Source organism: Hemitrygon akajei, chromosome 5 (assembly GCF_048418815.1).
Source record: "Hemitrygon akajei chromosome 5, sHemAka1.3, whole genome shotgun sequence".
Lineage (NCBI taxonomy): Eukaryota > Metazoa > Chordata > Chondrichthyes > Myliobatiformes > Dasyatidae > Hemitrygon > Hemitrygon akajei.
This window is the reverse complement of record NC_133128.1, coordinates 192,227,130-192,239,699: the sequence shown is the minus strand read 5'-3', so window position 1 is coordinate 192,239,699 and position 12,570 is coordinate 192,227,130. Positions and strand designations below refer to the sequence as shown.

The following is a 12,570-nucleotide window of genomic DNA, read 5'->3' as shown; positions in this document are numbered from 1 at the left end:
TAAAGGGACCATAATGACTGTCTTTAATTCACCTCCAGAGTTGTAGGACAATTTACTACTAATATATTAAACAAAAAATAAACAGAAAATATTAAACAAAAGAGCAGAAAATATAGGCCTAAACAAAATATACCGTCTATTTATGACTGCTAGATAGTGTGGATTTTTGTATTAGACAGACACCTTGGATATCATTGTACAATCGATATAGAATTTCATTGTGTTAAAACATTTATAAGTAATTAATTTAGTTGGATGGTCTACAAAATGCAAATTGTGCACTGTCTACAGATGAAATAGTTACTGCACCAGACTGTTCAATGTTTAAAATTCTCAGTAGCAACTATTCATAAAATTGTTTAATCCTAATTTGGAAGTAAAAATAGGAAAAATAGTTGATATACCATTGAGTCAGCCAAAGAGAGGGGCTGAGATTTATTTTCAAACTTAAGTCATTTGTTGGACTGTTGAAAAGTCTTTGACTAGTTAGAGCATCTCTTGGATGCTGATAGACTTCTAAATATTTACTGTGTTTAATTTAATTTGAAGTTGATGTTCTGTTTTAGGTAGTAATTAAGACATGTAGTAGGAAAAAAATTATTTAAATTGCTTCACTTTCTTCCGACAGATGCTGAGGTGGTGTACCGGGCCAGAGATGGTCATGTGATCAAACTGAATATAATAACCAATGAAACAACAGTGTTGTTGGAAAACAGCACATTTGTAAGTAAATATATTAATATTTTTTGTATTTTCATTTCAAAATGCTATTTCCATCTCCTTTAATATTTCTTCTGTTGATTCCTGCTTCTGTCAACCCATGATGTACAAGATCATCAATCAATTCCAATCATACACAAATGGATCCATAAATATTTTCAGATAAAACTCTATAGTGTGTTTGTGTTATTTGTTTAGTTTCAAAGTTCTTGGAACTGCTGTCGAATGTTGAGCTCTGAAGGTGTTTCTACCCTAATGTATAATTTCATCAATCAGAATTTAATTTTAGCCTTAATTAGATCAACAAGCAAAAGGGCAAGCAGGACCACAGTTGACTGGCAAACTAGCCGAAGGTGGTGACTTGTCAAATGTTTATCTTCTTTACTGAATTCATTAACCCAGAACGATAACGAATTACATGAAATTACATTTGATATATTGCAATGAAACATACCTTCCGGCATGTTTAGTCTATATTGACATTTATGCTCCAATCAGAATCAGGTTTAATATCACGGCCAAAAAAGTAACAAGGTAGTGCTCATGGGTTCAAATGACCATTCAGCAATCAGATGGCAGAGGGGATGAAGCTGTACTGAATCATTGAGAGTGTGCTTTCAGGCTCCTGTTTCTCCTTCTTGATGGTGTCAATGAGAAGAGGGCATGACCTGGGTGATGGGGGTCCTTAATGATGGTTGCCACCTTTTTGACACTCATTGCTGTCACCTTTATTAGTTCCACCTTTAAACACACATCTAATTTCTCAGTACAGTTCCCCTCAATTGTTCCTTCCAGTAACACTTTTCACATATCTACCATTTTGCTTCTAAATACACTATTTGATTTCTATTATTGAAATCCATTGGCTTTGCTCTTTGGAAATAAATGGAAACATTACTTCTGTACCAAGACTACCAAAACCATTCATAAACTCAAAATGCTCTATTAGATCACCAATCTTCTCATTACAAGGGATAAAAGACTTTGAGTTTCTTTCCTAACAAGTATTATATTTCTGGCTTTTTATTGATTAATATTTTCTATATATTGTGAAGTCCCACTGTATTGTTTGTATAAACTGTGTTAACCAGATTGGAATGGTCTAAAGAAGGTTTGATACAAATAAAGCATAATTCATTTTCTTTAGTTTTAAGAAATTCTTTATTGTATTATAAAGTTTATAAGTACTTATTTGCCCATAAGAAATTAATTTACGTAATAGGATAGTCTCCAAAAAGCAAATAGTGCACTGTCTGCATATGAAATAGTTACCGCACCAAATTCAATGTTTAAAATTCTGAGTACCAACTTTATTATCAGTCATAAAATTGATAAATGCTAATTTAAAAGTGAAAATAGAAAATGCTGTTGATTTAACTACTGTCTAAAAGAGAGAGGCTCAGATTTAGTTTCAAGCTTTGTGACTGCTGAATTAAATTTAAGAAATTCTTGCACTTGATTTGTATTTACCCAGGGCTTGTAACATGTTCAAAGGTCAAAGTACATTTAATATCAAAGTATGTACACATTACACAACCTTCAGATTCACCTCCTTACAGGCAGCCACAAAACAAAACCCCTAAAGACCCCATTAAAAAAAAGACTGTCACACGCCCAATGTGCAGAGATAGAACAGTCATGTAAACAATGAAAGTAAGCAAATAACATTCAGAACTGAAATTTTACAAAGGACGTGAAGCCAGTCATCACTGCAGCCAGAGGAGGCCTCAATCTATTGATAACTGTCAATAGTTTAGTCATTTTGCATATTTATACGTCTCTGCCCTCAGAGATTTTACTTCCCTTATAATATTTGACCTTTCACAAATCCCTTTGAAACTAATTTAACTATATGCTCATACTGTAAATTTATTTTTTATTTATTTTTGTAATGCTTTTGTTGTCCTCAGTACTAGCCTATTGCACACCACCCCTTTCCATTACCTCTGCATATTAGAGTCATCCAAAAATATAAATATATTGATATTCTGTATCTTATAATGTTATAGTATAAGATACAGAGTATTATATTTTGGTTTTTCAATAGATCACAAAATCACGATCATTACTATAATTATGAGCAATGGGATCCCAGTGCTATTTCTTGTGGGACCCCACTTTCCATCTTCTTTCCTTTCCATTGATACCTTTAATCTCCAATCCTCATATAGCTTTCTTGCTCCTACACAAATGACGTGCTTATCACAGCATGAAGTAAATTTATCCCTTCTGGCGATGTGATACTTGCTTTAGAGACAAAGATCTTTGTGAGCCTAGTAGACGTACAAATAGCCGACATAAATGCAATGACTGACTGCTTTCAGATGAGAAATCTGTAACTAAACCAGGCCAAATCCATTGTTACCACATTCCACCTGGCAAATTACCTGGTATTAGCAACACTCCTCTAGGAATGTTCTGTACCCATTTGGAGGTTTCTGACCTTTCAAAACCATCTGCAGAGGTACAACCAAGACTAAAATATGGATTAACATCAGAAGTGGCCAGAAACAGTGAGTTATGGAGAATTTGTGAGAGAGAGGTATTAATATTTCAATTGAAAGATGCCTCCTGATGAAATATTTTTGAATAAATGTGTTCTGTGTAAAATAGTTAATGGGAAGATATAGCACTGGAGGTACAGTCTATGTTGTTGATGTAGGGATTCTGTGATCTGCACTCTTCTGTTATTCTGATTTTGCACTTTGAACTCTGATTTGGTTGGTGAGCTACGATGTAAAACTCACTGGTGTGTAGGTGAACTCTGTTACCAGGATGTTCATGGAAACCTAAAACTCCAGGTATAGTATGTACCCCTCCCTTCTCACTGAAAAGAAGTGTGGTTGTATAAATCAGCTCTTGGAAAGAATATTTTTGCATTGCATCACCTGAATGGAGGACAAGATGTCAGTTCTCCTGACCAGCATGGGCCAAGAGAATGTCTTAGACAGGATATTGCACACATACATAATGGACGTTCATCCAAAATGAACACGGGGAGGAAATCAAGACTTGGATCCTACCACTGTACCCAGATATCGGAAGTACAGAACACATCTGCAATAATAGAAAACAGATGGCTTCCCTCTAAAGTTTTGAATCAGGCAATGTGCCGCATTCTCCTTTGTCTTTTTAGTGTATTATAAAGAACACTTTGTGAATCAATCAGGAAAAACACGGCCATAAGAGGGGTGAAGATGGCAGGCAGTGGGAACACTGAGATCAAACCCCTCTACACGGACAGTGCGCAAAGCTGAGCTTGGATTCATTGTGACCCAAATCAAATCGAATCTGCAGCCAGTTTGAGTTGCTCTTTGGCACAGGCCTTACTGATCCTCACATCGCTCAGCATCAGAATCACTGATAGACATCATGAAATCTGATGTTTCATGCAAATAAATAATTAACAAATAAATTAAATTGTGCAATAATAAGAAATGAAATAAATTGTTCAAAAGAGGAATGGTGAGGCAGTGATCGTGGGCTGTTCAGAAATCTGATGGCAGAGGGGAAGAAATATTGAGTAAGGGTCTTCAAGCTCCTGTACTTCATCCCTGATGGTAGCAATCGGAAGAGCATTGTTACAAGTGGTGAGCGTCGTTCATAACGGAGGCTGCCTTCGTGAGGCATTGCCTTTTGAACATGCACTCGGTGGTTGGGAGGCTTGTTATCAAGGTGGGGCTGGCTGAGTCGACAACCCTTTGCAGCCTCCAAGCCAATACCCTCTTTTTGTACCATGGCAGTATGTAAAGCCACCTTCCGTTTCAGCTGGGGGATCCATGTTGGAGGGTGTCCTGCAGGTACTAATGCATATTTCCTGAGAAAGTAGTGAAAAAGTATACCTGTGGTGAACTACATATACCTGTCTGGACACACCCCCTGCTGACTGCTCCTGTGGCTCCTCCCACAGACCCCGGTATAAAGGCGATTGGAGGCACTGCTCCTCCCTCAGTCTCCAGGATGTAGTATGGTGGTCAACTACTGCTTGTTCTTTCTTCAAGTCAATAATAGCCGATATCTCAACTTCATGTCTCAGAGAGAGATATTGATGGTGTATCAATAGCCAACTTTGCCCTTCTCCTGATAGCCTCTTTTGTGTGTGGCTTTGTCCTGCTGCACTAGGATTAAAATATGCAAATACCAACCTCACTATGTGCTGAGAGTCTACCTGTCCCTCTGAAGGATGTGCCTGTCCACGTAGTTGCACGATTAGTTAGATTTTGTTGTACTATCCTGAGCTCCATAAAGTAGTAAGCATTGAATCAATGGGCTGAATGGCCTAATTCTGCTCATGTCTTATGGCCTTAAGGAATGTCTTGCACAAGGAGAGTACACTGGATATGAGCAGACAGTAAAAATTGTTTGGCAGAACACTTCATGTCAAGGACACAGCAATAAGCACCCAGACATCAGTTAGCAGTCAGTGAGATGGGCCCTCCTTCCTCCATACCGGAGTCACATTTCCCTCAACACTTCCACAAGGGGAAAAAGGCCCCCTCCACTCTTGGGACTTGGTATTGACAAAGAATACCTGGATAAAGATGCGAAGGTTCCCGAGCAGCTGCATAACAGAGGGCTATTCGCAGTGACACATACTTAGAGAAAAATCTGGTGCAGTTGGAAGATCATCAACTCATTTTGAGCTGCCTGAGATTTTTGGATCTTTCTGTGCAATGAATGGTGCTATTTGGTCCATTACAATCTGCAGGAGTGTGTGCTAAAAGGCACACTTAAGCTTGGTGCAGTCAGCCCAAAGGCTTTGTAGGGAACGGTTGCAATCTAAGATCTTGCCTCCATTATGCTCTGACAGACCCATAAACACTTCAATGTGTATTGTCCAGGGAGTTCACATGAGTGGCACTGGTGCTTCGTACACAGAAAATTTGTTAGCTTAATGACACATGCATTGACTGTACAATGTCATGAATGTATAGACGATGACGTAATGTGAAAAAAATAATAAATAAAGATCAATGAAAGAAATGAAGAGAAAATTCAAAAACTCAAGGTGCAAAGGGACTTGTGCAGGATACTCCAAAGCTTCATTTCAAGTCAAGTCAAGTCACTTTTATTGTCATTTCAACCATAACTGCTGGTACAGTACATAGTAAAAATGAGACAACGTTTTTCAGGACCATGGTGTTACATGACACAGTACAAAAAACTAGACTGAACTACGTAATAAAAAAAACAACACAGAGAAAGCTACACTAGACTACAGACCTACACAGGACTGCATAAAGTGCACAAAAACAGTGCAGGCATTACAATAAATAATAAACAGGACAGTAGGGCAAGGTGTCAGTCCAGGCTTCGGGTATTGAGTCTGATAGCTTGGGGGAAGAAACTGTTATATAGTCTGGTCATGAGAGCCCGAATGCTTCGAAGCCTTTTCCCAGATGGCAGAAGAGATTGTATGAGGGGTGTATGGGGTCCTTCATAATACTGTTTCCTTTGCGGATGCAGCGTGTAGTCTAAATATCCGTGATGGCAGGAAGAGAGACGCCGATGATCTTCTCAACTGACCTCACTATCCGCTGCAGGGTCTTGCGATCCGAGATGGTGCAATTTCTGAACCAGGCAGTGATGCAGCTGCTCAGGATGCTCTCAATACAACCTCTGTAGAATGTGATGAGGATGGGGGGTGGGAGATGGACTTTACTCAGCCTTCGCAGAAAGTAGAGACGCTGCTGGGCTTTCTTTGCTATGGAGCGATGTTGAGGGACCAGGTGAGATTCTCCGTCAGGTGAACACCGAGAAATTTGGTGCTCTTAATGATCTCTACCGAGGAGCCGTCGATGTTCAGTGGGGAGTGGTTGCTCCGTGCCCTCCTGAAGTCAACAACCATCTCTTTAGCCGCTGCACCTCCTCTCTGTAAGCTGAGTCGCCGTTCTTGCTGATGAGACTCACCACGGGTCTCATCTTTGCAGGTTGAGTTGGTGATGAAGAAGCCAAATGCAATGTCAGCATTGATTTCGAGAGGGCTACAATTTAACGCCAAGGATGTAACATTGAGACTTTGAGGACTGGAGTATTGTGAGCAGTTTTGGGCCCCTAATCTGAGAATCGATATGCTGACATTGGGGAGAATTCAGAGGAAGTTCACAAAAATTATTCTGGGACTGAAAGGATTAGCTTATGAGGAGTGTTTGATGACTCGGCCTGTACTCACTGGAATTCAGAAGAAATGTTGGAAGGCATTGATGGAGAGGATGTGGAGAGGATCTTTCTTATGCTGGGGGAGTCTAAGACCAGAGGACACCATCGTAAAATAGACAGACGTCATTTAGAATGGAAATGAGGAGGAATTTCTTTAGTTAAATAATGGTGAATCTGTGGAATTTGTTGCCACAGGCAGCTGTGGAGGCCAAGTCATTGGGTATATTTAAGGCAGAGGTTGATACATTCTTGATTGGTCAGGAAATGAAGGAATACGGGGAGAAGGCAGGAGATTGGGGCTGAGAAGAAAATTGGATCAGCCATGATGAAATGGAGGAGTAGACTCAGTGGGCTGAATAGCCTGATGCTGCTCCTATACGTTACTGTCTTATGATTTTAATGAATGAATGAAGTTAGCTTTTTAGGAATTAAAAAGAAAACAGCTTTTAGCAATCCAGGATATCTGTGCAGCTAGTACAGTACTGCACTCTCTCCATTGCCTCACCGGCAAACCAGCAGACTGGGGCAATGCTGTTGTAGTGTGGCAGACAGGCCTCTTGCTTGACATGGGCAGATAATAGCTTTTGAATACTTCCTCTTATGTGCCTCTATGCAGTTGATTGGACTGATTAAACTAAACCTGGTTTCTTCTATGTGTGTGACTGCAACAGCAGAGAATATGGGTGTGATGCACCATCAATAACTCTTGGAGACGGGAGGCGAACGATAGGCTTTTATTAGCTGCAAGAGACCACAATTAGTAGCAAGAGACCACCTCACAACATCCTGGAGACTGAGGGGGGAGCAGTGCCTCCAACCGCCTTTATACAGGGGTCTGTGGGAGGAGCCACGGTCACTGGGAGGAGCCACAGGAGCAGTCAGCAGAGGGGCATGTCCAGACAGGTATCTGCACTTCACCACAGGGTGGAAACACAAAAGTGGGAGAGACCAAAAATCTGGCCTCTAGTAATTTAGAGGGGGCAGTAGCAGAACAATGTACGTAGAGTGCATTGTAAATGACAGCTCTTAAAATAAGAGAGAAGGCACTCCTGCTGTGTAAATTCGATAGTGAAGGAGAGAAGGAGACTTGTGCAAGGCTGAGCAGAGGAAATGAGAGAAATAAAGAAGTTCTTATTCCTGGCCCAGTTACCAATATCCTTAGGTGAAAATGTTTCTATTCTTTGCTTTATCTTTGTGATCATTTGTCATGTTACTTAGCAGTGAAAGAAGCATCGTATCTCCTTTGTTTAGTCTCTGATCTATTAACAACAGCCACACTTTATAACACACACAACATGCTGGAGGAAGTCAGTAGGCCAGACAGCATCTATGGAAAAATGTACAGTCAATGTTTCAGCCCTTCAGCAGGACTGCAGAAAAAAGCTGAGGAGTAGATTTAAATGGAGGGATGAGGGGAGAGAGAAATATAGGCGATACGTGGAACCTGGAGGGGGAGAGGTGAAGTTAAAGAGCTGGGAAGTTGAAAGAGACAGAAGGCCATGGAAGAAAGAAAAGGGAGAAGTGTCAGAGGGAGGCAATGGGTGGACAAGGAGCTAAGGTGTGAGAGGGAAAAGAGGATGGGAAATTGTGAAGGAGAGGGGTTTGTGGGAGGCATTACCAGAAGTTTGAGAAATCAATGTTCATCCCATCAAGTTGGAGGCTACAAAAACAGATATAAGATGTTGTTCCTCCAACCTAAGTGGAGGAGGCCATGGATAGACATAATGGAATGGGAATGGGAAGTGGAATTAAAATGGGTGGCCATTGGGAGATCCTGCTTTTTCTGGTGGACAGAGTGCAGGTTCTTGGTGAATCAGTCTTCCAATCTACGTTGGGTCTCATGGATATACAAGAGACCACACCAGGAGCATGGGACACAGTATATGACTGTAACAGATTCACAGGTGAAGTGTCGCCTCACCTGGAAGAAATGTTTAGGGCCCTGAATGGTAGTGAGGAAAGAGGTGTAGGGGCATGTGCAGCTTCTCTTGCAAGGAGAAGTGCATAAGTGCCGGGAGGGGTATATGGACAAGGAAGTCGAATAGGGAGCGGATCCTGTGGAAAGCAAAAAGTGAGGGGGAGGGAAAGATGTGCTTGGTGGTAGGATCCCATTAGAGATGGAGGAAGTTTCGGAGAATTCTGTGCTGGATGCAGAGGCTGATAGGGTGGTAGGTAAGGAGCAAGAGGAACCCTATCCCTGGTAGGGTGGTAGGAGGATGGTGTAAAAGCAGGCGTACGTGAAATGGAAGAGATGCAATTGAAGGTAGCATGTTGGTGGAGGAAGGGAAGACCCTTTATTTAAAAAGGAGGATATCTCCTTCGTTTTAGATTGGAAAGCCACATCTTGAGAGCAGATGCAGCGGAAACGGAGGAATTGACAGAGTGGATCGTTTTTACAAGTAACCGGGTGGGAAGCGGTATAATCCGGGTAGCTGTGAGAGTCTATGGGTTTGTACTAGACATCAGTGGATAAGCAGTCTTCGGAGATAGAGACAGAGAGATCAAGTAAGGGGTTGGAAATGGACCAGGTAAATTGGAGGCAAAATGGATGAAGTCAATGAGTTCAGCGTTCAGCATTGATGCAGGAAGCAGCACCAATGCAGTTGTTGATGTAGTGTAGGAAAATTGCAGGATGGTCACCAGTGTAGACAGTTCCACGTAGCTGACAAACAGGCAGGCATAGCTGGGACCCATGCGAGTGCCAATGGCTACCCATTTTGTTTGAAGGAAGTGGGAGGACCCAAAGGAGAAATTATTTACAGTGAGGACAAGTTCCACTAGTGGGAGGAGAGTGGTAGTGGAGGGGAACTGGAGGTGCAGGGTGTGGGAACTATGAGGTTTGTGGCAGTGGATGGGAGTCAATAAGGTTGGTGATGATGTGGAGAATAATGGCCTGGTGTTCCTTACCGGGGTGCTGTTGAGTGGTAAGCAAGAGGAGGTGTCTGAGAGTTGGTGCTGGGCCTCAGCAAAGTAGAGGTCAGTACACCAGACTACTACAGCATGTCCCTTATCTGTGGGAATGATGGTGAGGTTAGGACTGGTGTGGAGGGTGTGGATCTCCCAGTGGTCACCCATTTTAATTCCACTTCCCATTCCCATTCCGATATATCTATCCATGTCCTCCTCCACTGTTGTGATAGGGTCACATGTAGGTTGGAGGAACAACGTCTTATATTCTGTCTGGGTAGCCTCCAACCTGCTTGCATGAACATCAATTTCTCGAAGTTCTGTTAATGCCCACTCCCATCACCATTTCCCATCCTCTTTTCCCTCTCTCACCTTATCTCCTTGCCTGCCCATTGCCTGCCTCTGGTGCTCCTCCCCCTTTTTCTTTCTCCTCTTCTGTATTTTGTATTGCATTGAACTGCTGCTGAGAAGTTAACAAATTTCACATCACATGCTGGTGATAATAAACCTGATTCTGATTCTGGACAGGGCAACACAGTAGTGTAGTGGTTAGCACAATGCTTTACACTACCAGTGGCCCAGGTTCAATTTACCACTGCTGACTGTAAATAGTTTGTATGTTCTCCCCACGACTGCGTGGGTTTTCTCCGGGTCACTGGTATCCTTCCACAGTCCAAAGATGTACCAGTTGTACTTGTCCTGGGATTAGACTAGGGTTAAATCGGGGGTTTCTGAGTGGCATAATTCAAAGAGCTGGAAGGGCCTACTCTACACTTCATCTCAACGTTTCAGGACCACCTTCTCCCCTTCTGCCGTCCAGTTTCTCTTTTTATTTTTGCACTATTTAATTTAACTAGTTAATATATATTAAATATATATTAAACTGGAACTCACCAGGACCTGACATGATCCACACCTATTGGCTGAAGAAACTAACAGCATTACATACACAGCCGGCAGCCCAAATGAACCAGATGCTTGAAGGGGGTTCCCACCCTGACCGGCAAGGAAAGACAGTACTCATAATGAAGCATCCTCACAAAGGAGCAACTCCATCAAACAGACAGACAGACATACCTTATTGATCCCGAGGGAAATTGGGTTTCGTTACAGTCGCACCAACCAAGAATAGTGTAGAAATATAGCAATATAAAACCATAAATAATTAAATAATAAGTAAACTATGCCAAGTGGAAATAAGTCCAGGACCAGCCTATTGGCTCAAGGTGTCTGACACTCCGAGGGAGGAGTTGTAAAGTTTGATGGCCACAGGCAGGAATGACTTCCTATGACGCTCAGTGTTACATCTCGGTGGAATGAGTCTCTGGCTGAATGTACTCCTGTGCCTAACCAGTACATTATGGAGTGGATGGGAGTCATTGTCCAAGATGGCATGCAACTTGGACAGCATCCTCTTTTCAGACACCACCGTCAGACAGTCCAGTTCTACCCCCACAACATCACTGGCCTTACAAATGAGTTTGTTAATAAAAACACAAAATGCTGGCAGAACTCAGCAGGCCAGACAGCATCTATGGGAGGAGGTAGTGACGACATTTCGGGCCGAAACCCTTCATCAGGAGTGAAGTAACATGGGATGGTCGATGGGGGATAAGAAGTAGGGGGAGGGATGAAGTAGAGAGCTAGGAAGTGATAGGCTGAAGGGAAATGGGCTAGGGGAAGGTGGAGAATTATGGGAAATAAAAGAGAAAGAAAGGTAGGGCTGGGGGGAGATTATAGTGAGGGGGGAATAAGAGAGAGAAAGAGAACCAGACTAAAATTATAGATAGGGATGGGGTAAGGGGGGGCAGGGGTATCAACAGAAGTCTGTGAGTTGAATGTTCATGCCGGCAGGAAGGAGGCTACCTAGGCGGGAGATAAGGTATTGCTCCATCGACCTGCGTGTGGCCTCATCTTGACGGTAGAGGAGGCCATGGACAGACATATCGGAGTTGGAGTGTTCTGTGGAATTGAAGTGTGTGGCCACAGGGAGATTCCGCCACTGCTGGAGGACTGAGTGCTGGTGTTCGGCGAAACGGTCTCCCAGTCTGCGGCGGGTCTCCCCAATGTATAAATGGCCACATCGGGAGCACCGGATACTGTAATCACCCCAGTTGACTCACAGGTGAAGTGGTGCCTCACCTGAAAGGACTGTCTGGGGCCTGGGATGGTGGTGAGGGAAGAAGTGTTGGGGCAGGTGTAGCACTTCTTCCGTTTGCAGGGATGAGTGCCCGGAGGGAGGTCAGTGGGGAGGGATGGGGGAGGATGAATGGACAAGGGAGTCACGTAGGGAGCGATCCCTGCGAAAAGCCGATAGTGAGGGGGAGGGGAAGATATGGCTGGTGGTGGTATCACGTAGGATGTGGCGGAAGTTACAGAGGATTATACGTTGGATCTATAGGCTGGTAGGGTGATAGGTGAGATACGTGTTGTTGTTGTTGATTCTGTTGGTGCCTGCTGCCCTAGCACACAACAGGAAACATGATAGCACTGGCCACCACAGCCTCATAGTACATCCTCAAAACTATTGGCCTATAACCTGCTGGCAACAAGTTTCTTTCAGGCATCATAGCCACCAATCTGAAGGAACATGCGTGTAAATTCCTGAACACTGCTCAAAGAGGTTTGAAAATGGAACCAGAGGCTCCAGGCACCAACTACAGTTAGACAAATCAGACATGTGAGACTCTGAGACCAGTCAAACCAACCTAAGCTCAGCCTGGATCGACTACCAGAAAGCATACGACTCAATGCCCACCCATGGGTCCTGGAATACCTGTCTCT

The 12,570-nt window shown here is 42.8% G+C and overlaps 1 protein-coding gene across 2 annotated transcripts in view; it reads left to right on the top strand.

Annotated features, from left to right (window-relative positions):
* LOC140728601 (inactive dipeptidyl peptidase 10-like) overlaps window positions 1-12,570 on the top strand; it is a 1,645,453-nt gene that overhangs the window by 1,242,424 nt on the left and 390,459 nt on the right. For both annotated transcript variants that reach the window (XM_073047583.1, XM_073047584.1), the window contains exon 4: window positions 629-723. In XM_073047583.1, the coding sequence (XP_072903684.1) occupies window positions 629-723 (95 nt within the window). The remainder of the gene's footprint in view (window positions 1-628; window positions 724-12,570) is intronic.